We start from the raw sequence: 24198 nt of genomic DNA on the forward strand, positions 1-24198 counted from the left end.
GGGACTGGTTGTGGGTAGAGCTGGCTGTTGCTCTATAGGGCAGAGCTCAGTAAAACTTTAATCCGCTTGTCTGTGATGGGTGGGGCTGGGTTTCCTCCCTGTTGGTTGTTTGGCCTGAGGCAACCCAACACTGGAGCCTACCCAGGCTTTTTGGTGGGGCTAATGGTGTACTCTGGGAGGTCTCACGCCAAGGAGTACTTCCCAGAGCTTCTGCTGCCAGTGTCCTTGTTCTCACAGTGAGACACAGCCACCCCCCGCCTCTGCAGGAGACCCTGCAGCACTAGCAGGTAGGTCTGGTTCATTCTCCTCTGGGGTCACTGCTCCTTCCCCTGGGTCCCGATGTGCACACTACTTTGTGTGTGCCCTCCAAGAGTGGAGCCTCTGTTTCCCCCAGTCCTGTCGAAGTCCTGCAATCACATCCTGCTAGTCTTCAAAGTCTGATTCTCTAGGAATTCCTCCTCCCATTGCCAGACCCCCAGATTGGGAAGCCTGACGTGGGGCTCACAACCTTCACTCCAGTGGGTGGACTTCTGTGGTGTAATTGTTCTCCAGTTTGTGAGTCACCCACCCAGCAGTTATGGGATTTGATTTTATTGTGATTGCACCCTCATACCGTCTTATTGTGGCTTCTCCTTTGTCTTTGGATTTGGGGTATCTTTTTTGATGAGTTCCAGTGTTTTCCTGTTGATGATTGTTCAGCAGTTAGTTGTGATTCCGGTGCTCTCACCAGAGGGAGTGAGAACACGTCCTTGTACTCCGCCATCTTGAACTAGTCTTGCCTCTTCTTCCATCTTTCAACCTGTTTATGTGTTTTAATCTAAAGTATGTGTCTTGTAGATGGCATATAGTTGGAACGTGTTTTTTTTTTTTGTCCATTCTGCCAATCTCTGCCATTTAGTTGGACAGTATAGCCCATTTACATTTAATATAATTAGTGATACTTCTGCCATTTTGCTATTTTCTATATTTCTTAGGTCTTTTTTGTTTCTTAGTTCCTCCATTTCTTTTGTGTTATATAGATGTTTTATACTGTGCCATTTTAGTGTTCCCCCTCCCTGCCCCTTAACTGTATGTGTTTGATTTATAATGATTTACTTTGGGTTAATCCACCTAATGTCAACAACTTTTTTTCTATATAGTTCCATCCTTGCATTCTGTATGCTGTTTTTGTTACAATTTACATCTTTATGTATTTTACATCCAACAAAATAAATTTCTAATTATTGCATTATGCAATTGTGTTTTAAATTAGGTAGAGAAAAAGGGAGTTATAAACAAAAATGTGTTTATAACCCTGCCCTGCCTTTATTTAGAACGTTAGGCTAAGCCTAATATCTGATAAGGCTGCTGAAACAAGGCTGAAACAAGACTGAAACATTTAAGTAAACCTTTACTAAGTGGTTGTATACTGAGGGTAAAAAAAAAGAAAGGAGAAGAATAAGAATCAGACAGTTTAATCTTAATAATATACCATCCTCTCCAGCCTGTGTCCCATTTTAGGACCTGGCATATATATATATTTTAATATTTATTTATTTATTTGGCTGCGTCGGATCTTTCATTGCAGCACATGGGCTCTTTGTTGAAGCACACGGACTCTCTAGTTGTGGCACACAGGCTCTCTACTTGTGGTGCATGGGCTCTAGAGTGTGTGTGCTTAGTTGCCCCGTGGCATGTGGGCTCTTAGTTACTTGACTAGGGATCGAACCTGTGTTCCCTACATTGGAAGGCAGATTCTTAACCACTGGACCACCAGGGAAGTCCCAGGACCTGGCATATTTTTATGGGCTAGGTACCATTTTAGCACCCATCCTTACCCCTACCTTCCTCAATGTCCAGGTCCCAAGAGAGAATGACCGAAGTAGAAATAGTTGTTTTACCAGCTTAAGATCAGATACTGGTTTCTTTTTAGAGGTCCTCTCCCTTTATCTGTATGGTTGGCTTTGGGAATGATCACTTCCCTCACCACATTAAGGATGATATCATAACTATTTGCAGGAAGCTTTCCCGTTTCAGTAGAACATAGACTGTATCAGACGATCTTTCTGTACAGTGACCCCTCCAGGACATCCATGTAGATTTGTCCAATAAACTGGTATTATAAAACTCAGAGTTGGAGTCACAGATTTGTGAGTTATTAGCATAGTGGTTTTAGTGTTTAGTTTCCGTTAAAACAATGGAAATGGGTAAAATGAAAATAGTATGTTTTTAAAAGTGTCTGGAATGTAACTTGTTAATAAATGTGGAATTAGTTGCTGGGTAGATGGATGAATGACTGAATGAATGTTAACTGCTTCTTGTGAGGTAATTATTAATTTTACAGATTGTGTTTCATCTTGTTTGGGTTGAACTCTTATTCTGCCTTAGCTCTTTTTAGACCATTTGATTCTAAAGCTCTTTTGATACCCTTTTAAAGGGAGAATTATTAATGATTACAAGTTTACATTTTTTGTAAAGAAAAAAAATTTAAGAAAGGGATATACTAAAAATAGTTTTTATCAAACTTGATTATGAATAATGAGTGAATCCGTGCCCCTTTTAAACTTTTTGGTGGTTTATCACTAATTACAGGAAAAAATCTCTTTATGTAAAGTGGAAATTATATTTTAAGTTTTATGTATTGGAGAGTGTAGGTTCATAAAACTTTGCATTACAGTCAAGTATTATCAGGGCCTGTATATTGACATCTTATTATGTTGTTTTTATTAATATAATATTTATTTGAGGTAAAATGAAAAATAATTTTAATTTAACCTCACTGTATTTTGTCAACTTGATTAATTGCTTCTTTTAAGTTACGTGGTCTAGAGTTCCTTTAATACTCACGTTTGGGAGTGGAATAGGTTTTACGTGTTCTGTGATTAATCACTACCATGTTGTATGGAGGGTTACCTATTACTTCTAAAATTTAGGACCAGTTTATTAAATCATGTGTAATTGTGTATTGCATTATATTTATTGATGTTTGATAAATTTGGTTATTCTTTCTATACTTTTGTGAGATAGGGTTCTATATTTTAGTTAAAATTTAAGGGTGAAAAATCTCCATGAGAAAACCAGCATAATTAAGACCTGAGCAATGGATTTGAGATGCATTCTTGAGACTCAGATTCTTTGCTATTCCTCAGTCCACCAGATCCCACCAGATTCCACCAGCTCAAGGCTTTAACCTAGAATTTACCATCTCCTTTTAGAATAGAAGGACTGATAAAATGTTATTGGATTTAAGAAATATCACTATACTAAAGATAATTACATGTTTAATCTGAGAGATGCTTTTAGAATTGTCTCTTAAAGTGTTGTAGTGTTGTAAAGAAATCATTCCGATTATTAGGTTTTTGAAGTGATGTGCATTCTATGTTTTGACATAGTTAGCTGAAAGTACGATGGTTGGAGAATATGTAAACTGTAAAGAAAGCATCTTTTCTTCCCAGTATTGTGTGTCAAATGCCTCTTTTACTCAGAGGCAGAAATAGATTTTTTTTTTTTTTTTTAAATCACTGGTTGTTTCTAGCGATGTCACAATTCTGTGAGCTGGTAACAAGGGTAATGTAGGGAGAGGCAGAGGCAGAGATCAAGGTAAAGGGGTATTTTTTTTTTTTTTTTTTTTTAGAAAAGGTATAATCAGGTTTATTTAATACAGGTTAATGAACTGTTGATAGCATATATGGGTCAGAGTTACAAAAAAGATTTTGGAGAAGAGAATAGATATTAAAAGGTGTTTTTCTAGATAGAAGGGGCCTAAAAAGGGAAGATTTGCCATAGAGGTTTTGGGTTGAACCCTGGAAAGAAATAAACCTGATCAGACTTGAGGTTGTTCTTAAAAAAGGGTATTTTTTCCCCCCTACTTTTCACCTTTTTATGTGATTGAATAATATGTGGGGCCTGGTAACAAAGAAAAAATAACCTCATTGGATGACAGTGAATAATGAACTGACCCAGAGAAAGATGAAATACAGAAGCAACTGCAAAAGCCTTAAGCTGTTTTGTGCTGAAGACTTGTTAGGGAGAGAAATAATGTGGAAAGGCTGTGGTTATAGGATCATGGTCTTTGGAGGAGGACTAATAGAAACAGCTACCTTTATTGAGTACCTGCACTCCATATTCATACAGCATTATTCCCATTACAGATAAGAGAAGGGAGCCACTGAGGTAGGGTAGAGGGATTCAAATTCTAAACCCAAGGTTTCATCAGTGGTTTTCAAACTTTAATAAAGCAGCAGATCCATTTTTTCCCCCCATAGGGAAATCTTATATGGAACCCCATATACTCTATGGAAAAAGCCTAAACTGGTTGAATCAGGGTAAGACCACCTGATTCAGCTTCTTTCTTTGGACTTCTTTCCTCTTACTCTCATTTTCAGAAGCTCTGAGGCATCTCTGTAGAACTCTGGTCGGAAAATCATTAAATTTCACCATACTACTTTCCTTCATCACTTGGTGATAGTGGTTGAAAATTGCCAGAAAAATACCCTCTGATACCTGCTGTTTGGTGATAGTCTGGTACCCATTTCATGAAAAGGGTGTTAATAGTATTTACATGTAAACTTGTACTTACGTTTGTGTCTTAATCTGTTGGGGCTGCCATAACAAAATACCATAGACTGGGTGGCTTAAACAGCAAACATTTTTCTCACAGTTCTGGAGGCTGGGAACACCAAGATAAAGATGCCACGGATCTGGTGTGTGGTGAGGGCACACTTCTGGTTCATAGTCTTCTCATTATAACCTCACGTGGTAGAAGTGTCAAGGGAGCTTGGAGCCTCTTTTCTAAGGTCACTAATCCCATTTCTGAGGGCTGCACTCTTATGACCTAATCACCTCCAAAGGGCCCTACTTCCAGATACCATCACACTGGGGATTAGGTTTCAGCATAAGAATTTTGGGATTGCAGGGGGACACAGAAAAATTCAGTGTTTAGCAGTTTGTAATCAACAGTTTTTATCAAAAGTGTATTTCTAAGAGGTTAATTTTCTTTGTCTTGAAGGTTGTGGCAGCATTGCCTGAAGATATGAGACCAGGTTCTAACTTCTATGGTTTTCCATGGGAATTAGTGATATGTGCAACTGTTGTTGGATTTTTTGCTATTCTTTTGTTTTTGTGGAGAAGTTTTCGATCGGTAAGTAACCAGTGCTCTGTATACTAAGAGAATGTTCATTCTGTCTTCATGTTGAACAAGTAATATGAGAAACATATCTTTTGTTTTAAGGAAACAGGTTATTGTTATGTGTGCTACTCATGTTAATGTGTGGCTGCTAGAAACTGAATATGGATTTAGAGGAATTTTTTAAAGTGTAAAAGTTAAAAAAATTCTCTGTAGGAGTATTCCACACTAATACTAAAACCCTACCTCTATTTCTTTTTTTTTTTTTTTTTACATTTTATTGGAGTATAGTTGATTTATAATGTTGTATAAGTTTCAGGTGTACAGCAAAACCTACCTTTATTTCTTACTTGCTTATTATTTGGGGTCTGTGTTTATTTTTAACAGTATACTATACATCTGTGAATATACCACCCAACCTGGAATCAAAGATATTGACTGTCACCTATATTTAGGTGATCCTCCCTCATTTCATCCCCCTGCCTCCCTGTACTAGAGGTAATCCTGTTCTGGATCCTGTGTTAATTATTCCCATGCCTTAAAAAAATTTTTTTTGGTCATATGTACACAGATCCTTCAGAAGTGTAGTAATTTTGCTTAGTCTCATGCCATATGTCATGTTTTGGAACTTTTTTACTCCATCCTATATTGCTAAGATTCATCCATATTTTTGACCCATTTTGATTGTTTTAAGAATATTATATTGTAAGAATATATTACAATTAATTTATATATTTTATGGTCTTGGGCCTTTGAGTTGTTTCCAGGTTTTTTTCTATTACAAATAATGCTGCTGGGTAGTTTCTTATACTTGTCTCCTGTTGTATATTTGTAAGTTTCTCTTGGGAATATACTAGGTGTGAGATTACTGGGTTATATAGTATATTGGAAGTTCTGCTTTTAAAACGTAATACCAAATTCTTTTCCAAATTGTCTGTACCAATTTATACTCCCAACAGTAGTATATAAGAGGTCCTAGAGATCCATTTGATCTGTGTCATCTCCAACACCTGTTATTGTTGAAATTCTTTATTTTTGCCACTTGAATGGTATCTTAACCATGGTTCTGATTTGTATTCCTTGATCACTAGTGAGATTGAAAACTCAGTAAATTTATTGTCCATATGTATTTTTTCTTCAGAGAAATATTTATGTCTTATACCCATTTTTCTTTTGAGTAGTTTGTTGTTTTCTTTTTTATTTGTAGGAGTTCTTTATATATTCTTGATGATATCCTTGTTGATTATCTATATTGCATATGTCCCAGCATGAAACATCTTTTCATTTTTCTTAAGATGTTTTGTGATGAGTAGAAATTCTTAATTAAAACAGTTTTCTTTTAGCACAGAATTGCTTGATCCATCTTGAGTTGATTTTTTGTTTAGCGTGGGGTAAGGAGTTGGTGTAATTCCCCACCCCCCTTCCCCCGCAATATAACCTTTTCCCCAGCTTTGTTGGATAGTCTCCCTTCTTCCCATTCATCTGCCATGCTACATATGAGAGTTCCACATACATGTAGACTTTTTCTGTGCTCTTTATGCTCCTGATTATTATTGAAAGCAGATACATGTATATCATTCTATATCCATCCATTATTAGGTCAAGCTTGCTAATTATCTAATTTGTGGGGTTCGTGTATTACATATTCTTGCTCTTTTTTTGTTGTTTCCTTCATCTGTCAAGAGTGAAGAGAAGTTGGCTGAATTCCACTGTCATGATGGATTTATCAGTTACTTTCTGTAGTTTTGTCAATTCTTGCTTTACATATTTTGAGGATATTTTGTTAGGTGGATACATGTTTAGAATTGCTACATCTCTTCTTGGTGGATTGAATCTTTTATCAATAACTAGTGACCCTCTATAACTCTTCCAATGCTTTTGTCTTAAAGTCTCTTATCTGATGTTAGTATAGCCAGACCAGTTTTCTTTTTGGTAATATTTCATGTGTCTTTTTCCATCCTTATATTTTCCAGTCTTTCTGTGGTCTTTTACTTAATGTATGTCCTGTATGAATTTCTTTTTTTATTTTTATTTTGTTGGAGTATAGTTAATTTACAATGTATTAGTTTTGGGTGTACAGCAAAGTAATTCAGTTCTGTATGAATTTCTTTTATATAATCTGAAAATCTCTGTTTTTTCACTGAGTTTAGTGTATCTACATATATTATGATTATTGATTACTGATGTATTTGGACCAGTTTCTTCTAGCATACTTTATTAATTTGTTCCACTTTTAATGTTTCTTTTCTACATTTGTAAGTAAATCTTCCTTCTGAGAAAACAAAAACCTTATTTAGCATACTCTCACATCCCTTGGTCTCTTTCACTTTCCAACCCCCTTTCATATTGGTATAATCTAGAATTTTAGTTCTAAAAATATTTCCTTTTCCGTTTCTTTGTTTTTTACTTTCTCCTCCACCCCTTCTCCAGTCCTCAAGACAACAACAAATATTACCAAGATATTTGATCACCCATAATTGACGTATCTCTTGCAGGGGCTCCTGAATTTAATTCTTCCCATATTTGAATACTTCTTTCTAGATTGTTTTCAGTGTTGGTCTTTGTGTGGCAAACCTTTTGTATGCTTGAGGATGTTTGAATTAAGTCTTCACACTGAAATGATAATTTGTTTGATACAAGCATTCTGTGTCCAAAGTTCTATCCTTTTACTTCCTTGTCTTTTTACATCTAACGTTACTTTTTGAAAGGTCTAGTGTCAATGTGATTCTTATTCATTTGTAAGTGATCTGTTCTCTGTGGAGGCTTTTAATTTGATATCCTTATTTCAATATAATATGTTCAGGTTTGATTTTTTTCTTATTTCTTTAAATTCTCTTGAATATTTAAATATGAAATCTTTTATCTTTTTTAATTCTGGGAAGTTTCTTCTGCATTTTACATTTTTTTTTCCTCTTTGGAACTATTATTTTTTTAAGATGTTGGCTCTTCTACTTCTCACTTCCCTCTTAACTTTTTTTTCCTGTTTTTTTTTAATGGTTTACTGTTACCTTTTGAGATAGTTTCTGAATCTGATGTTTCAGTTCACTAATTGTTCCTCATCTATACCTACTATATTGTACCTTGACTTTCTTTTTTAATTAACTTATTTTATTTTTATTTTATTTTTGGCTGCATTGGGTCTTCATTGCTGTGCGTGGGCTTTCTCTAGTTGCGGCGAGTGGGGGCGACTCTTCGCTTTGGTACGTGGGCTTCTCATTGCGGTGGCCTCTCCTGCCGCGGAGCACAGGCTCTAGGCACGCAGGCCTCAGCAGTTGTGGCTTGCGGGCTTAGCAGTTGTGGCTCGTGGGCTTAGTAGTTGTGGCTCATGGGCTCCAGAGCGCAGGCTCAGCAGCCATGGCACACGGGCCTAGCTGCTCCGCGGCATGTGGGATCCTGCCAGACCAGGGCTTGAACCCGTGTCCTCTGCATTGGCAGGCAGATTCCTAACCACTGCACCACCACATAAACCCTGTACCTTGACTTTTAAATCTTGTTTTATTTAATTTTATTCCTGTATATCTTCTGTAGATCATTTAAGTCCCCACTGTTTTCTCTACTTAGATTACCTTAGTCCTAAACCTGATTCCCTTATAAATGGAATTTTTCCTTCATTGTTTGAGAGAGAGGTTAAAGAAGAAAAAAGTTTTTTTACTTTATAGTCAGCAGATCTATGGCCTCATGGTAACATTTTTCAAACTGTTATTTTGGATATCATTACTGGGGAGATGATATAGGGGCTTCCTTAAGTAGTTTGTTTTAGGGTCAAATATGTTTGAGGAGCAGTGGGCTAAATGAAATGAAACAGATATCTTTAAGGTAGACTTATTTCAGAGGCTTTAATATGCTAATACACAATGTGACTTCAGTAGGACGACTTTCATATGTATTTTTCTCATTGGAAATAGAACACTTTTTTGCGAACTTACGTTTATACTAAGGCAATAACAAACCTTTTGTTTTTAAGTTGGCAGTAGAAGTTAAATAAATTATATGTGCTTGCATGTGTGTGTGTTTTAATGTAATTTTTGTTAAAAATTTGTTTCAGGTTAGAAGCCGGCTTTATGTGGGTAAGCTCTTTTTTCTATTTTAGATCTCATCATTGTTGTTTACAATTAAATCAACTTAAAAACATGATAGCATTAACTCTGTTTTTAGGAAGAGAGAAAAAGCTTGCTGCAGAACTTTCTACACTGATCGAAGAAAAATGTAAACTACTTGAAAAATTTAGTGTTGTTCAAAAGGAGGTAAGATGTTTTTGAAAATGTTGACATTCATGTTAGAATCAGAAGACTTGATACTTTTCAATGCAGCTAATTCTGTGTAAGTTGAAGATCACTCATGCTTTGTTTGCAAAGTGTGAGACTTCAGTGGCTTTCATATTACCAGTCTAAATTTTAACCATTGTGGTAGGTGCATAGTGATGTCTCATTGTGGTTTCAGTTTTCATTTCCCTGACTAATGAGGTTAATCACCTTTTCATGATTATTGGCCATTTGGATATCCTTTTTGTCATGTTGCCTAGTTGTTTTTTTTTTCACATTTTAAAAAGTATGCTTATCTCTCTTTTTCCTTTTGATATGTAGGATTTTTTTCCTATATTTTGGATACAAGTCCTTTGTCAGATATACGTATTGCAAATATCTTCTTGCACTCTGTGGTTTGCCTTTTTATTTCAAATGGTGTCTTGGTAAGCATAAGTTCTTAATTGTAACATAGTCTAATTTTTCAGTCTTTTCTTTATGATGACTGTTATTTGTTTCCTACTTAAATTTTTTTTGTGTACTCAATAGTATGAAGATAGTCTTCTGTGTTATCTTTTAGAAACTTAATTTTTTTTACTCATTTAGTCTTTGTACTAGTTTGCTAGGACTGCCATAACACAATACCACAGACTGGATGACTTACATAGAAATTAATTTTTTTTCACAGTTTAGGAGGCTAGAAGTCCAGGATCAAGGTGTTGGCAGGTTTGGTTTCTTCTGAGGCTTATCATTTTGACATAACTGGTCATCTTCTTGCCCTGTCCTCACATTGTCTTTTCTCTGTGCAGGTGCACGTTTCTGATGTCTCTCAGTGTATCCAAATTTCCTCTTCTTGTAAGGGCAACAGTAAGATGGATTAGGGCCTATCTTAATCCAAGGGGCTCATTTAAACTTAACAAACTTTATTTTTTTTAAATTTTATTTATTTTTGGCTGTGTTGGGTCTTTGTTGCTACCCGCAGGCTTTCTCTAGTTGCGGCAAGCAGGGGCTGCTCTTTGTTGCAGTGCGCTGGCTTCTCATTGCGGCGGCTTCTCTTGTTGCGGAGCACGGCCTCTAGGTGCGTGGGCTTCAGTAGTTGTAGCATGTGGGCTCAGTAGTTGTGGCTCGCGGGCTCTAGAGCGCAGGCTCAGTAGTTGTGGCACACGGGCTTAGTTGCTCTGTGGCATGTGGGATCTTCCCAGACCAGGGCTTGAACCTGTGTCCCCTGAATTGGCAGGTGGATTCTTAACCACTACGCCTCTGGGGAAGTCCTAACTTAATGACCTTTAAAGGGCCTGTCTCCAAATACAGTCACATTTTGAGGTATTGGGGCTTCAACATACACATTCTGAGGGGAAACAGTTCAGCCCTAAATTAATCAGTCTTTAATCCATCTAGAATTGAATCTGTGATGGTGTGATTGGTGGTTAGTAGTCAATATTTTTTTTTTTTTTTTTTTTGCGGTATGCGGGCCTCTCACTGTTGTGGCCTCTCCCGTTGTGGAGCACAGGCTCCGGACATGCAGGCTCAGCGGCCATGGCTCACGGGCCCAGCCACTCCGTGGCATGTGGGATCTTCCCGAACCGGGGCACGAACCCATGTCCCCTGCATCGGCAGGCGGACTCAACCACTGTGCCACCAGGGAAGCCCAGTATTCAGTATTTTTCATGTGGCTATTGAATTTACCAGTACCATTTATTAAAAGACCATCTTTTCCTTTTGTTCTGTAGTGCCGTAGTCTTAAGTTATGTGACTATATATCTGAGTCTGTTTCTATAATATTTTCTATTCTGTTGGTCTGTTTTTTTAAAAAAATATATCCTTGCACCAATCCCATGATTTTTTAATTTTTTTAACATCTTTATTGGAATATCATGCTTTTTAAAGTCTACCTAGCACGTCTTGATATCTGACAATATAAACCTCCAGGTTTGTTTTTCAAGATTGTCTTGGTCATCTTGGCACTTTGTCTTTTCGTGTAAATTTTAAATCACTTCATCAGTTTACACATGCACACATACACATAGCCTCTTAGGAGTTTGGGATTGCATTGAATATATAGATTAATTTGGAGAGAATTTACCTTTTTACAGTGTTGAGTGTTTATCCGTGGGCTGTGGTATATCCCTCTATTTATGTCTTTTTAAAATTCTCTCAGTATTGTTCATACATTTTTGTGTTGAGGTCTTGTACATCTTTTCTTAGATTTATTCCCTGGTATCTGATGAGTTTTGAAACTATTATAAATAGTATAGTTTTTTTAACAGCTTTTCGGGGGTATGATCCACATACTATACTATTTATTTAAAGTGTACAAATGAATGGCTTTTAGTATATTCACAGAGTTGTATGTCCACCACAAAATATTTTCAAACATATTTTTTACACCCCAAAGAAACCCTGTACCTCTTAAGCTGTCACCCTTCACCCAATCTCCCCTACTTGTAAGCCCTAGGCAGCTTATCTACTTTCTGTCTCTATAAACTTGCCTACTCTAGATTCCATTTTACATAAATGGAATGATACAACATGTGCTTCCTTGTGACTAGCTTTTTAAGCCTAGCATAATGTTTTCAAGATTCATCCATGTTGTACTATGTATCAATACTTAATATCGTTTTTGCCAAATAATATTCCCTACCACAACTGATATATCCATTTTTCAGGTGGTGGACATTTGGGTTATTGTACTTTCTGGCTGTTATAAATGATGCTGTTGTGGACATTCTTGTACAAGTTTTTGTGTGGATATATGTTTTAAATTCTTTGAGGCATATACCTAGGAGTAGAATTGCTGGATCTATATGTAACTTTTTGAAGAACTGCGAGATTGTGTTTCACAGTGGCTGTGCTAGTTTATATTTCCACCAGCAGTTTGTGAATGTTGTGTTTTCTCCACATCTTTCCCAACACTTGTTTTTTTTTTGGCCACGCCATGCAGCATGTGAGACCTTAGTTCCCCAACCAGGGATTGAACCCGTGCCCCCTGCAGTGGAAGCGTGGAGTCCTAACCACTGGACCCCTCAGGAATTCCCTCCCAACACTTGTTATTATGTCTTTTTGATTATAGCCATCCTAGTTGATGTGAAGTGTGTCTCAATGAGGTGTTTCTTTTTTTTTTTTTTGATTTTATTGAAGTATAGTTGGTTTACAGTGTTGTGTCAGCGAGGTTTTAATTTGCGTATCCCTGATGGCTAGTGATGAACATCTTTTCATTTGCTTATTGGCATTTATATATTTTCTTTGGAGAAATGTCTACTCAGTTCCTTTGCCTATTTTTAATTTTTAAAAATTAATTAGTTAATTAATTTTTGGCTGCGTTGGGTCTTTGTTGTTGCACACAGGCTTTCTGTAGTTGCGGTGCACGGGGGCTACTCTTCGTTGCGGTGTGCAGGCTTCTCATTGTGGTGGCTTCTCTTTGTTGTACAGCACAGGCTCTAGGCACACGGGCTTCAGTAGTTGTGGCATGCGGCCTCTGTAGTTGTGGCTTGTGGGCTCTAGAGTGCAGGCTCAGTATTTGTGGCACATGGGCTTAGTTGCTCCGTGGCATATGGGATCTTCCCCGCCCAGAGCTCAAACCCATGTCCACTGCATTGGCAGGTGGATTCTTAACCAATGTGCCACCAGGGAAGCCCCCTTTGCCTATTTTTAAACAGGGTTATTTGTCTTTGTTATTGAGTTCTAACTTTATATATTATAGATATGAGCCCCTTATCAGATATGTAATTTGCAAATATTTTCTCTTATTCTGTGGCATGTTCTCCTCACTTTCTTGGTGGTATCTTTGAAGCATAGAACTTTTTAATTTTGGTGATGCTCAGTTTATCTGTTTTTTCTTTTGTTGGTTATGCTTTTGGTGTCATTTCTAAGAAACTGTTGCTTAAAACAAGGTCACAAAGATTTACATCTGTGTTTCCTTCTAAAAGTTTTATGTGATTAGCTCTTATGTTTAGATCTTTGATCTATTTTGAATTAATTTTTGTATATTGTGTTAGGTAGGGGTCCAGCTTTATTTTTGGCATGTGGATATCCAGTTGTCTTAGCACTGTTGTTGAAATGACTAATCTTTCCCCATTGAATTGTTGTGGCATCCTTGTTGAAAATCAGTTGACCATAATTGTGAGGGTGCATTTCTGGGCTCTCAGTTGTATTTCATTGATTTATAAGTCTATCCTTAATGCCAGTTTCACACTGTCTTGATTCGTGTAGCTTTGCAGTAAGGTTTGAAACTGGGAAGTATAAGTCCTCCAACTTTTCAAGATCATTCTGAGCCTTTTGCATTTTCTATGAATTTTAGGATCAGCTTGCAATTTCTGCAAATAAATTAGCTGGGATTTTGATAGGGCTTATGTTGAATCAGTAGATCAGTTTGGGGTTATTGCCATCTTAGCAGTATTATGTCTTCTGATCCATGAATATGGGATGCCTTTCCATTTATTTAGGTCTTCTTTATTTCTGTAATATTTTGTAGTTCACAGAGTATTAGGTTTACACTTCTTTTGCTAAATTTATTTCTAAGTATTTTTTCTTTTTGATGTTACTGCAAATGGAATTTTTGAAAAATTATCTTTTATTTGCTCATTGCTGGTATAGTGTTTATTCTCTTGTTATTTTCTAAACATTTATGGGACCTTCAGAGAGGTCTGCTCTTTTATTTCTGACATTAGGTTGATTGTCTGTCTTTCTCTCTTTGTCACCTTATCCTTGACAGTGGTTTATCAACTTTTTTAGTGTTTCCAAAGAACAATCTTTTGGCTCAGTTGATTCTTTTTACTTTATTTGCTTTCTAATTCATTACTGTCTTTATTACTTCATTTTTAACTTTTCTTTGGTTTACTTGCTTTTCTTTTTTATCACTTCTTGGGATGGATACTAAAATCATTGAGTTTTTAGCCTTCTTTTATAATTTCTGCATTAAAGTTATAATTTACTTGGCAAGTTTGGCTTTTATTAAAGCATCTTGTTCGTTTTGATATGTCATGGTTTCCTGATCATTCAGTGTAAAATATTTTAAAAATTTTATTGTGATATTTTCTTTGAAACATTGGTTATTTGTTAGGATATTTATTACTTTCCTAACATATGGGGATTTCCCAATAGTTTATTTGTTATTAAGTTTTAGCCTAATTCTACCTAATTATATTTAATTCAGAGAATATCCTTTGTATGATTTCGCTCCTTTATTTGTTGATACTTAATTTCTGGCTTTGCATAAGATTGATTTTGGTAAATGTTTCGTATACAATATACATACATATATATTATTATCCTTGTGTCAATACCATACTATTTTATTTACTAGTTTATTGGTATATAAATATAAAAATTGTCACTTGTTAATTTTTTATTCATATCGTCTATTGGTTATTGAGAGAAATATGTTAAAATTTCCCATTAATATTGTAGATTCGTTTTTCTCTTAGTTTTATTATTTTTATGTATATTGAGGCTATGTTAGATGCATATAGATTTAAAATTATTTATTTTCTTAGTTAGATTGACCGTTTTATCATTGTGAATACCCGTGTTTTATTTGTAGTAATTCCTTTTTAAAAAATTTTTATTGGAGTATATTTGATTTATTACAATGTAGTGTTAGTTTCAGGTGTACACCAAAGTGAATCAGTTATACATATACATATATCCACTCTTTTTTAGATTCTTTTCCCATATAGGCCATTACAGAGTATTGAGTAGAGTTCCCTGTCCTATACAGCAGGTTCTTACTAGTTATCTATTTTATATATAGTAGTCTGTATATGTCAACCCCAGTCTCCAATTTATCCCTCCTTCTCCTTATCCCCTGGTAACCATAAGTTTGTTTTCTATATCTGTGACTCTACTTCTGTTTTGTAAATAAGTTCATTTGTACCCCTTTTTTTTTTTTTTTTTTTTTTTGCGGTACGCGAGCCTCTCACTGTTGTGGCCTCTCCCGTCGTGGAGCACAGGCTCCGGGCATGCAGGCCCAGCGGCCATGGCTCACGGGCCCAGCCGCTCTGCGGCATGTGGGATCCTCCCGGACCGGGGCACGAACCTGTGTCCCCTGCATCAGCAGGCGGACTCTCAACCACTGCGCCACCAGGGAAGCGCCTGTACCCCTTTTTTTAGATTCCACATATAAGCAATATCATATGATATTTGTCTTTCTGTGTCTGACTTACTTCACTCAGTATGACAATCTCTAGGTCGATCCATGTTGCTGCAAATGGCATTATTTCATTCTTTTTAATGACTGAGTAATATTCCATTGTACATATGTACTACATCTTCTTTATCCATTCCTCTGTTGATGGACATTTAGGTTACTTCCATGTCCTGGCTATTGTATTGTAAACAGTGCTGCAATGAACATTGGGGTGCATGTATCTTTTTGAATTACGGTTTTCTTTGGGTACATGCCTAGGAGTAAGATTGCTGGGTCATATCGTAATTCTATTTTTAGTTTTTTAAAGAACCTCCCTACTGTTCTCCATAGTGGCTGTACCAATTTATATTCCCACCAACAGTGTAGAGGCTTCCCTTTTCTCCACACCCTCTCCAGCATTTATTGTTTGTAGGTTTTTTGATGGTGGCCATTCTGACCAGTGAGAGGTGATACCTCATTGCGGTTTTGATTTGCATTTCTCTGATAATTAGTGATGTTGAGAATCTTTTTATGTGCTTTTTGGCCATCTGTATGTCTTTTTTTTGAGAAATGTCTATTTAGATCTTCTGCCCATTTTTTGATTGGATTATTTGGGTTTTTTTGATAATTGAACTACATGAGCTGTTTGTATATTTTGGAGATTAATCCCTTGTTAGTTGCTTTGTTTGCAGATATTTTCTCACATTCTGAAGGTTGTCTTTTTGTTTTGTATTTGTTGTAATTGACTTTGTCTGATATACAGTGTAACAATCCCAATTTTCACTTGATGAACATTTGTGTGGTAGATCTTTTCCCATTATTTTACTTTCAACCTTATTATATACTTTTGTTTAAGCTGTCTCTTTTGGAAACAACATACAGATGGGTTTTGCTTTTGTTAATCAGTCTAAAAAAATCTTTTAATTAGATTATTTAGTTCATTTGCATTTAATGTAATTTCTAATTTATTAGGGGTCAAATCTACCATCTTAACTGTTTATTTTCTATTTGACCCACCTGTCCCATGTGGCTTTTTCTCTTCTCTTGTTTTCTTCTGGATTGAAATAGTCATTTATTAATTCAATATTTTCTACATCAATGCATTTGTTATAGATTTTATTTTTTTAATGGTTACCTTAGAGATTGCAACATGTATCCTTAATTTATTAAATTCTAATATAAATTTGTGCTGTTGCTACTTACTGGATAATGCAAAGATCTTAGAATGCTTTAATTCCACTTGCCCCCTTTTATTTAAGTGCTCTTGCAGTATATATATATATGTATTTTTCTTCTCATTATTAATTTATTTAATTTATTTTTATTTTTGGCTGCGTTGTGTCTTTGTTGCTACACGCGGGCTTTCTCTGGTTTTGGCAAGTGGGGGCTACTCTTCATTGCGGTGCGCAGGCTTCTCATTGTGGTGGCTTCTCTTGTTGCGGAGCATGGGCTCTAGGCACATGGGCTTCAGTAGTTGTGGCTCACTGGCTGTAGAGCGCAGGCTCAGTAGTTGTGGCACACGGGCTTAGTTGCTCCGTGGCATGTGGGATCTTCCCAGATCAGGGCTCAAACCCATGTCCCCTGCATTGGCAGGCAGATTCTTAACCACTGCGCCACCAGGGAAGCCCTGTTGCACTGTATTTTGACTTTATATTTATATAAACCTCCAAATCGTTTTATTATTCTTTGAAACAGTCAAGATTCATTTGGATTTATCCACACATTTATTCTTTCCATTGTTCTTTATTCTTTCTTTCGTTTCCACCTTCTATCTGGGATGATTTTCTTTCCTCCTGAAGGATAGAGAAACTTCCTGGTCTTTTCTTTTCTGGAATATACTGTTGATAAATTCTCTTAGTTTTTGTTTGTCTGATAATGCCTTTATTTCTCCATTTTGTGTAATGCTCTTTATAGAAGTCTGAGTTGGCAGTTGCAGTTATTTTCTTTAAGCACTTTGGACATCTCATTTTACTGATTTTTTTCCTTGGCATGTTGTTTGTGGGTCAAAGTCAGCTATAAGTTTTATTGCAATTTGGTGATGTTGTTTTGTATTTTTTCTCTTTCAATTTTAAAAATTGAGGTATAATTTTCATATAATAAAAAGGACATTCTTAAATATGCAGTTCTGTGAATTTCGACAGGTATATTCACCCATGAAGCTACCACTCCCATCAATACATAAAACATTTCTATCACCCTTATATTTCCCTTGTGCTCATTTTCACTCAGTCCCCTACCCCTGCCAGCAACCACTGTTTTTATTTCTATCACCATAAATTAGTTTTTGTCTGTTTCAGAGTTTGTATAAATGAAATCATACTCTTTTGTTTCTGCCTTTTTTCAGTTAGCATTGTATTTTTGAGATTCACTATGTTGTTGCATATACTAGTAGTTTTTTTATTTTAACTTGCAAGTAAATTTGCATTACATCAACATATCACAATTTTTTTATCCATTTACCACTTAATATGGTTATTTCTAGCTTTTGGCTATTATGAATAAAGTTGCTATGATCATTCTATCTTTTTGTGTGTGTGTGTGTGTGGGGTATATATTTTCATTTCTCTTTTGTAAATATCTAGTATTAGAATTGGTAGGTCATACGGCAGGTATTGTATAACTTTATAAGAAACTATCTGGCTACTTTTATGATTTTCTCTTTATCTTTGATTTTCAGCAGCGTTACTAGTTGTCTAGATGTGGTTTCTTCTATTTATCATCCCTGGGCTTCATGATGTTCTAGAATCTGTGGCTTAATGACTTTCTTTAGTTTTGTAACACTCTTGATCATAACCTTTTCAAATATTGTTATTGCTTTCTTTTTTTTTCTCTTCCTGTAATTTTAAATACTTGTATTTTAGTTTTTTACTATATCCCATGTATCTCTTATGTTCTTTTCTGGGTTTCTTATCTCTTTGTTCACACTTCAGTCTAGATGTTTTCTTCTAATCTAGCTTCTATTTTACTAATTGGCTTCATCTGCGTCTAATCATCTTTTAAACCATCTTAATTTCATTTATTTCCTTTTTCAGTTCTAAAGTTTGTGTGGCTGTTTTTGTAGTTCTTTTTTTCTGGTTTAATTATTTTGGTTCCTCTTACATATCAAGCTTACTTATTTTAATGTCTGAAGGAGAACTGTATTACCTGAATCCTCCAAGAGTCTGCTCTCTTGCTCATTTTTTTCTCTTGGTTCTCAGTCAGCTCTTGTTTTCTTGAATGCCAGATTATTTTATGTTGAGTATCAGTAATAGTATAACAGAAATTATAGTGGTAAATTTGAAACTGTGGGCAATGTTATCTTTCTGCAGTGAGGATTTACTCTTCCTTCTCATGGAATTGGTGGGTCATAGGGCAGGTGTAGTTTGGAATAAAATTTACGGCCCTTTTACTTACAGTGTTGCTTTCTTTCAGTATGAAGGCTTAGAGTCATCTTTAAAGGATGCCAGCTTTGAGAAGGAGTCAACAGAAGCACAAAGTTTGGAGGTAAAAACAAATAGTATAATTATAAAAGTTAGGGGGAAGATTCTTACTAAATAACATAAATTTTGAAAGCCATGTATCTTCTCAAAACTCACATTTCAAAGGAAATGTGAAAGAGTATCTCTAGATGTTAAAACTTAAGAAGTTAAATATAGGAAACAGAATATTAGTAAGTAGCATAAGGTATTTTAAAAATTTGAGCTCTTGTTGATAACTTGTTTTGAGTGAAGCATATTCAGTTCAGTGTAACCTAGAGCTATATAGAAGCTCTTGATTCTTCATTCCTGGGAAGTGTATTAAGGTAGCCATTTCTTTTTTGACTCAGTTTGCTCTAGGAAGGAAAAATAGGATTTATTTTCATAAATTTAGGAATAGTTGGCAATGAAAAATTATGTAAGTTGAGGCAGTACTTGCCTTTACCTCATACCAATGTATTAGGAGCTGACTAGAATTAGACCAAAGATTTATGTTATACACAGTGGTGTGCTGGTAAATGTTTAACAACTGGCTCTTTAGAAAGCAGGAGCTTTTGTTTGTAGCATTTGCTGGGTTCTGTTGTGTAAATACTCCCACCTTGACCAATTTCAAGGTACCAGCATGATGCCACTGAATGTGGAGTTTGGAAGAGACAAAGAGTCAGCTCTCCTGAGTGAGGCATGATTTAGGTAATAGTAAGGAAGGAAACTGTGATAATTTGTCATTTAGCTAAGCTACGACAGATTAGGGTAAGTAATAGCGATTTCTTTAGAGATGGAAATGTTGTAAAAAGCATACTAATATTAAAGTAGAAAACAATGGACTTTGTACCGTTCAGCTTGGCGGTTCTCAGTCACTGATGTCTGTAATCATCAGAAAGCATATGTATCATGAATCAGAATTTCTTAGTAGAGTCCAAAGGAAATTATAAATTGAATTCCAAATGAAATTAATTTCTTAACCTTTTCTTTCTTCATTTGTTACCTATTAATATTCTTAAGAACTTGTTGAAATTGTTGTATTTTATTTTTTGACCCTCTGTTTTAACTGCTGTTATGGTAGTAATTTATTAGATTGATTAAAAGATAATTTTGTAAGGAATTTAGCATGCTGACAAACCAGCAAAAACTGGAAAGCAAAAATATTTACTCAAGCTTTGTGATGTTGTGGATAAAATAAAACACACCAATTTATTCTCAGGCATTGAATTTATGTAATCTGGCCATAAAATTAGCTAAATTTTTACTTTATAATGAATATTTTGGAAGTTTTCCTCTAATTTTAGTAATTTTTTTAAACATATAGTGTTTACTTTCAAGATTGGTAAACATAGTTGAATATAAACTATAATGTGATATAATTACAAAAATTGATGTTTGAATCTATAGATAAAATCAAAACAATAGAGTAATTTTGATTCAAGTCAGAGAATTCATATAATCAGATAGTCAAATTTGGGGAAATATATATATATATATATATATATATATATATATATATATGAGTTTTTTAACCAGTATGATATCGTATGTACTTGTGCTACTTTTATTTTGGCCTGCATTAAATTCTTTGATTCTTTTGGTTTTTTTTTTAACAAGTTTGTTGAAGGATCACAAATATCAGAGGTATGTTTATTACAGTATTTAAAATCCAATTGGAATAATCCAACAACTAATCATTTTAAATTAAAAAGGTCACAGAAAATATGTCTTAATTCAGTGTAGAATATTATTTTGATTGTTTTTTGAATTTATTTTTTATTTTATGTATTTATATTAAATTTGGTTTTTTTCTTATGGTTTCTTTTACAATGCTTTAGAGCAGAAGTTGGCAAACTACACTCTGAGCTCTCCACCTGTTATTGTAAATAAAATTTTATTGAAACACAGCCATGCTCATTCATTTACGTATAGCCTTTGCTTTCTCACTACATATGCATATCACTTAAATAGCTGGGACAGAAACTATGTGGCCTTCAAGCCTAAAATATTTACTTTCTGTCTCTTTATAGAAAAAATTTGCGATACCTGCTAGTATTGCTGTTATTTCAGTGTTATAAAAATGAACAAATATATAAACTAGACTTATTTAACTTATAGTGTATGCATTTGATTACACTTATCTGATTTATCTTGACCAAAAATTCTCATGTCAGTCTTATAAAGTTGGCTTCCTCTTTTAGGCAGTCTGTGAAAAGCTGACTAGGTCCACATCTGAACTTGAGGATGAAATACTCATTCTAGAAAAAGAGTTAAAAGAAGAGAAATCTAAACATTCGGAACAAGATGAATTGGTAAGATTTTTGTGTTTTAGGAAACTGTAGGAAAAAGAAAGTTATCGAGTTAAAAAAAATGATATGATATTGGTTAAAGTATTACATGCACTGTAAAAAAAAAAAAAAAAAAAAAGAAATCCAAAGAGTACAGAAGGCTGTAAATTGGAGAATAAAAATTTCCAGATCCACTAGCTCTTTTCATTTGTTAGAGGTTACCATTATTATGTTACATTTCTTTCATATTCTTATAGAAATTTTCTATTTGCACTATGGAAGTAGCTCACACAAATAATTTTAAGTTGAACAGTCACATACATAGTGGATTTTTTTAAATTACTCAAAACTTGTATTAAGAACTTTAACTTTCCTTTATTTGTCTTTCTATTTTAAAATCTGTCTTAAGGAGGATCTTGATGTGTGTGAGATTATTTAGTAAGATATGATGCTAGTGGACTTCTTTTGTGCCTATATAACTTAAGTGTTACGAAATATTAAAGATGAGTTGAAATACTGTTATGTAACTTTTGTATGAAATCCCTTTAAGCATATGGCTGAGAATGTTTCCTAATTTGAACCCTCACTTTTGGAGCAAAAGTGTTAGGTTAATAATATAGTTAATATATATGGCATCTTGGAAACTGGAGGAGTTTAGTATATACTTGTTTATTGATTTATACTGCCTTTTTAGATGGTGGATATTTCAAAAAGGATACAGTCCTTAGAAGATGAATCAAAGTCCCTCAAATCACAAGTATCTGAAGTAAGTTGAATTACTTAAATAGCTCTGTTGCTTTTGAAAATCACTTACATTTTACTATTACTTTTATAATTAAAGAATAAGCTATAATAATAGAATTCAGATATATTTTAAAAATACAGGGTATCTGAGGAAAGTTCATTTTTTCCATTGGACAGTATTTATTGAGCCATTGCTATGTACTGGTCACTGCTGAAGGTGATTGGCACTTAATATTAGTAGACGAAATAGAAAGGCTCTTGTGGATTTTAAATTCTGGTAAGAGAGACAGAGAGTAGAAAGTTAACAGAATTTGCCGCGTAGTACATAGAAGGTTACAGGAGGTTAAATCATTTGTCCAAGGTCATGTGGCAAGTTAGTGGTGGAGCAACTAGACCTTGAGTGACTAGACCTTGAGTCTAGGCCAGACTTTTTTTCTGCTACAGCATGCTGCCTCTCCTATTATAATATTGGCATGTTTTTGACTTTAATTCCATGTTTCAGGGAGTGTGTGTAAAAAAGAGCTATTGTATTAAACTAATTCTTATAATCTCAATATGTTGTATTTTACTTAGGCCAAAACAACCTTCAAAATATTTCAGATGAATGAAGAAAGACTTAAGGTAGCTATAAAAGAGGCTTTGAGTGAAAATTCTCAACTTCAGGAAAGCCAGAAACAGGTTTGTACTGTAAAGGGACTCCAGCTTGTGAGTATGTAATTATAAACGTTCTGGGCATAGTCATGACTGACCCATGCTAGGGGCAAAAGTAGGCTCTTTCTGGATACCACAAGATCAGGACAATCTCCTTTGTATCCTATGGTGTCTCTTTTATATAGGATACAGAGGTCTGTATTCCTGGAACCCTCTTCCCCCAGGAGTGAAAGTAAGCCCGGGCACTCAGCATTTTAATAATAACAAATAACATTTAGCACAGATCTTCAAAGCCAGACTGAAGGAGGGCAGAGAATACCGTGAGAGTTATTGCAGCTGTGTGTCTGGGCCCTGAAGACAGAAGCAGTTGTTGTGGCAGATCTAATGAGGATTTAACTTTTACCCTCTTCCTCCCCACATATGTGTACACTGCCACATACCCAAATATATTTCCTCTCCAACTGTTCTCCCGATACAGTTATAATTTTTCAGTGGGAAAATTTTTTAATGATTACATTATTTATGATTTTCTAAATATTACAGCTGAGACACATGGTGTGCTCTGATTACATATTCTGTTTCACTCAACATTTTATTTGCCCTAGAGTTAATAATTGTCTTCTTTTTATACCTATCTGTAATTCATCTGTAGTTCAATCATATATACCTCTTTTAGAGATTATGTAAATATTTATGTGTTCAAATGCTTTGGTTAATCTATTAATTTCATTTTTTCCTTGAAGCAGTCCTTCCTGGGGTCTTCCATCCTCCTGGTCCAGTAGGAACTTGTTCTCTAGGTCTGTTATACTTCTGCTGTTCTGAGGTTTCACTTCACCCGCATCCTTTCCCTTGTCTTTCTTTTGTGTTAGATCTTTTATTTCCTGTGTCCTACCTGTGCTTTTATGTGGTGAATTCCCTTGATTAGCTTCCTGAGAAAAGGTATAGGAGGTAACTTTTAAAAAACTTTCGTGACTTAGACTGTCTTCTTCTTTCATACTGTTAACATTTTGGTTGGGTATCTTCTGGGTTGAAATTTTTTTTTCTTGATATTTTGACATAATTGCTCTATTGTCTTCATTTTCCAGTATTACTTTTGAGAAGTCAAATGCTATTTGGATTACTGAACCTTTTTTGTGACCTACTCTTTTCTCCGGTAGAAAATTTTAATATCTTTCATTGTTTCCAGTTCTCTAAAATTTCATGATGGTGTGCCTTAGTGTGGGTCTTTTTCTATACATTTGTTGGATACTCTCAGTCTGGAAACTTGCTCTTGATTCAGTTCTGGGAAATTTACTTAAATTATTTCATACTTTTTGGGGTGTATTTTGTATGATATATGAAATTATTGAAAATGTCTATTTTGGTTTCTTTGTGTCTGTGGAACTTTCATTCACTTATTCTCTGATACTTTTCACTTTTAAGAGTTCTTTGTTTTGCTTATGCCTTTTTCTGGTTTCATGGATGCAGTGTCTTACTTTCCTGAGGATATTATGGTTTTTTTTTTCTCTTTTTTGACATGTTTTTCCCTGAGTTGCCTTGTTTCCTTTGAGCTCCTTTATTTTCTGTTTTAGTCTATGTCTTTTATCTAAGAGTTTCTTTTTTCAGGTAT

General features: G+C 35.0%; 1 protein-coding gene across 10 annotated transcripts in view; it reads left to right on the plus strand.

Annotated features, from left to right (window-relative positions):
• Positions 1 to 24198, plus strand: part of LOC111173208 (MIA SH3 domain ER export factor 2) — an 87346-nt gene that overhangs the window by 17224 nt on the left and 45924 nt on the right. For 2 of the 10 annotated variants that reach the window (XM_089907635.1, XM_089907632.1), the window contains exons 2-9: positions 4988 to 5119; positions 9150 to 9171; positions 9242 to 9348; positions 18881 to 18952; positions 20524 to 20550; positions 21108 to 21218; positions 21889 to 21960; positions 22512 to 22616. In XM_089907635.1, coding sequence (XP_089763761.1) covers positions 4988 to 5119; positions 9150 to 9171; positions 9242 to 9348; positions 18881 to 18952; positions 20524 to 20550; positions 21108 to 21218; positions 21889 to 21960; positions 22512 to 22616 — 648 coding nt within the window. The remainder of the gene's footprint in view (positions 1 to 4987; positions 5120 to 9149; positions 9172 to 9241; positions 9349 to 18880; positions 18953 to 20523; positions 20551 to 21107; positions 21219 to 21888; positions 21961 to 22511; positions 22617 to 24198) is intronic. The other 8 variants (XM_089907636.1, XM_022570674.3, XM_089907638.1 and 5 more) reach the window with 5 other exon arrangements.

This window comes from Delphinapterus leucas, chromosome 2, assembly GCF_059928025.1.
Source record: "Delphinapterus leucas isolate spDelLeu-1000000601 "Yukka" chromosome 2, BTC_Dleu_Yukka2, whole genome shotgun sequence".
In the NCBI taxonomy this organism is placed as follows: Eukaryota; Metazoa; Chordata; class Mammalia; order Artiodactyla; family Monodontidae; genus Delphinapterus; species Delphinapterus leucas.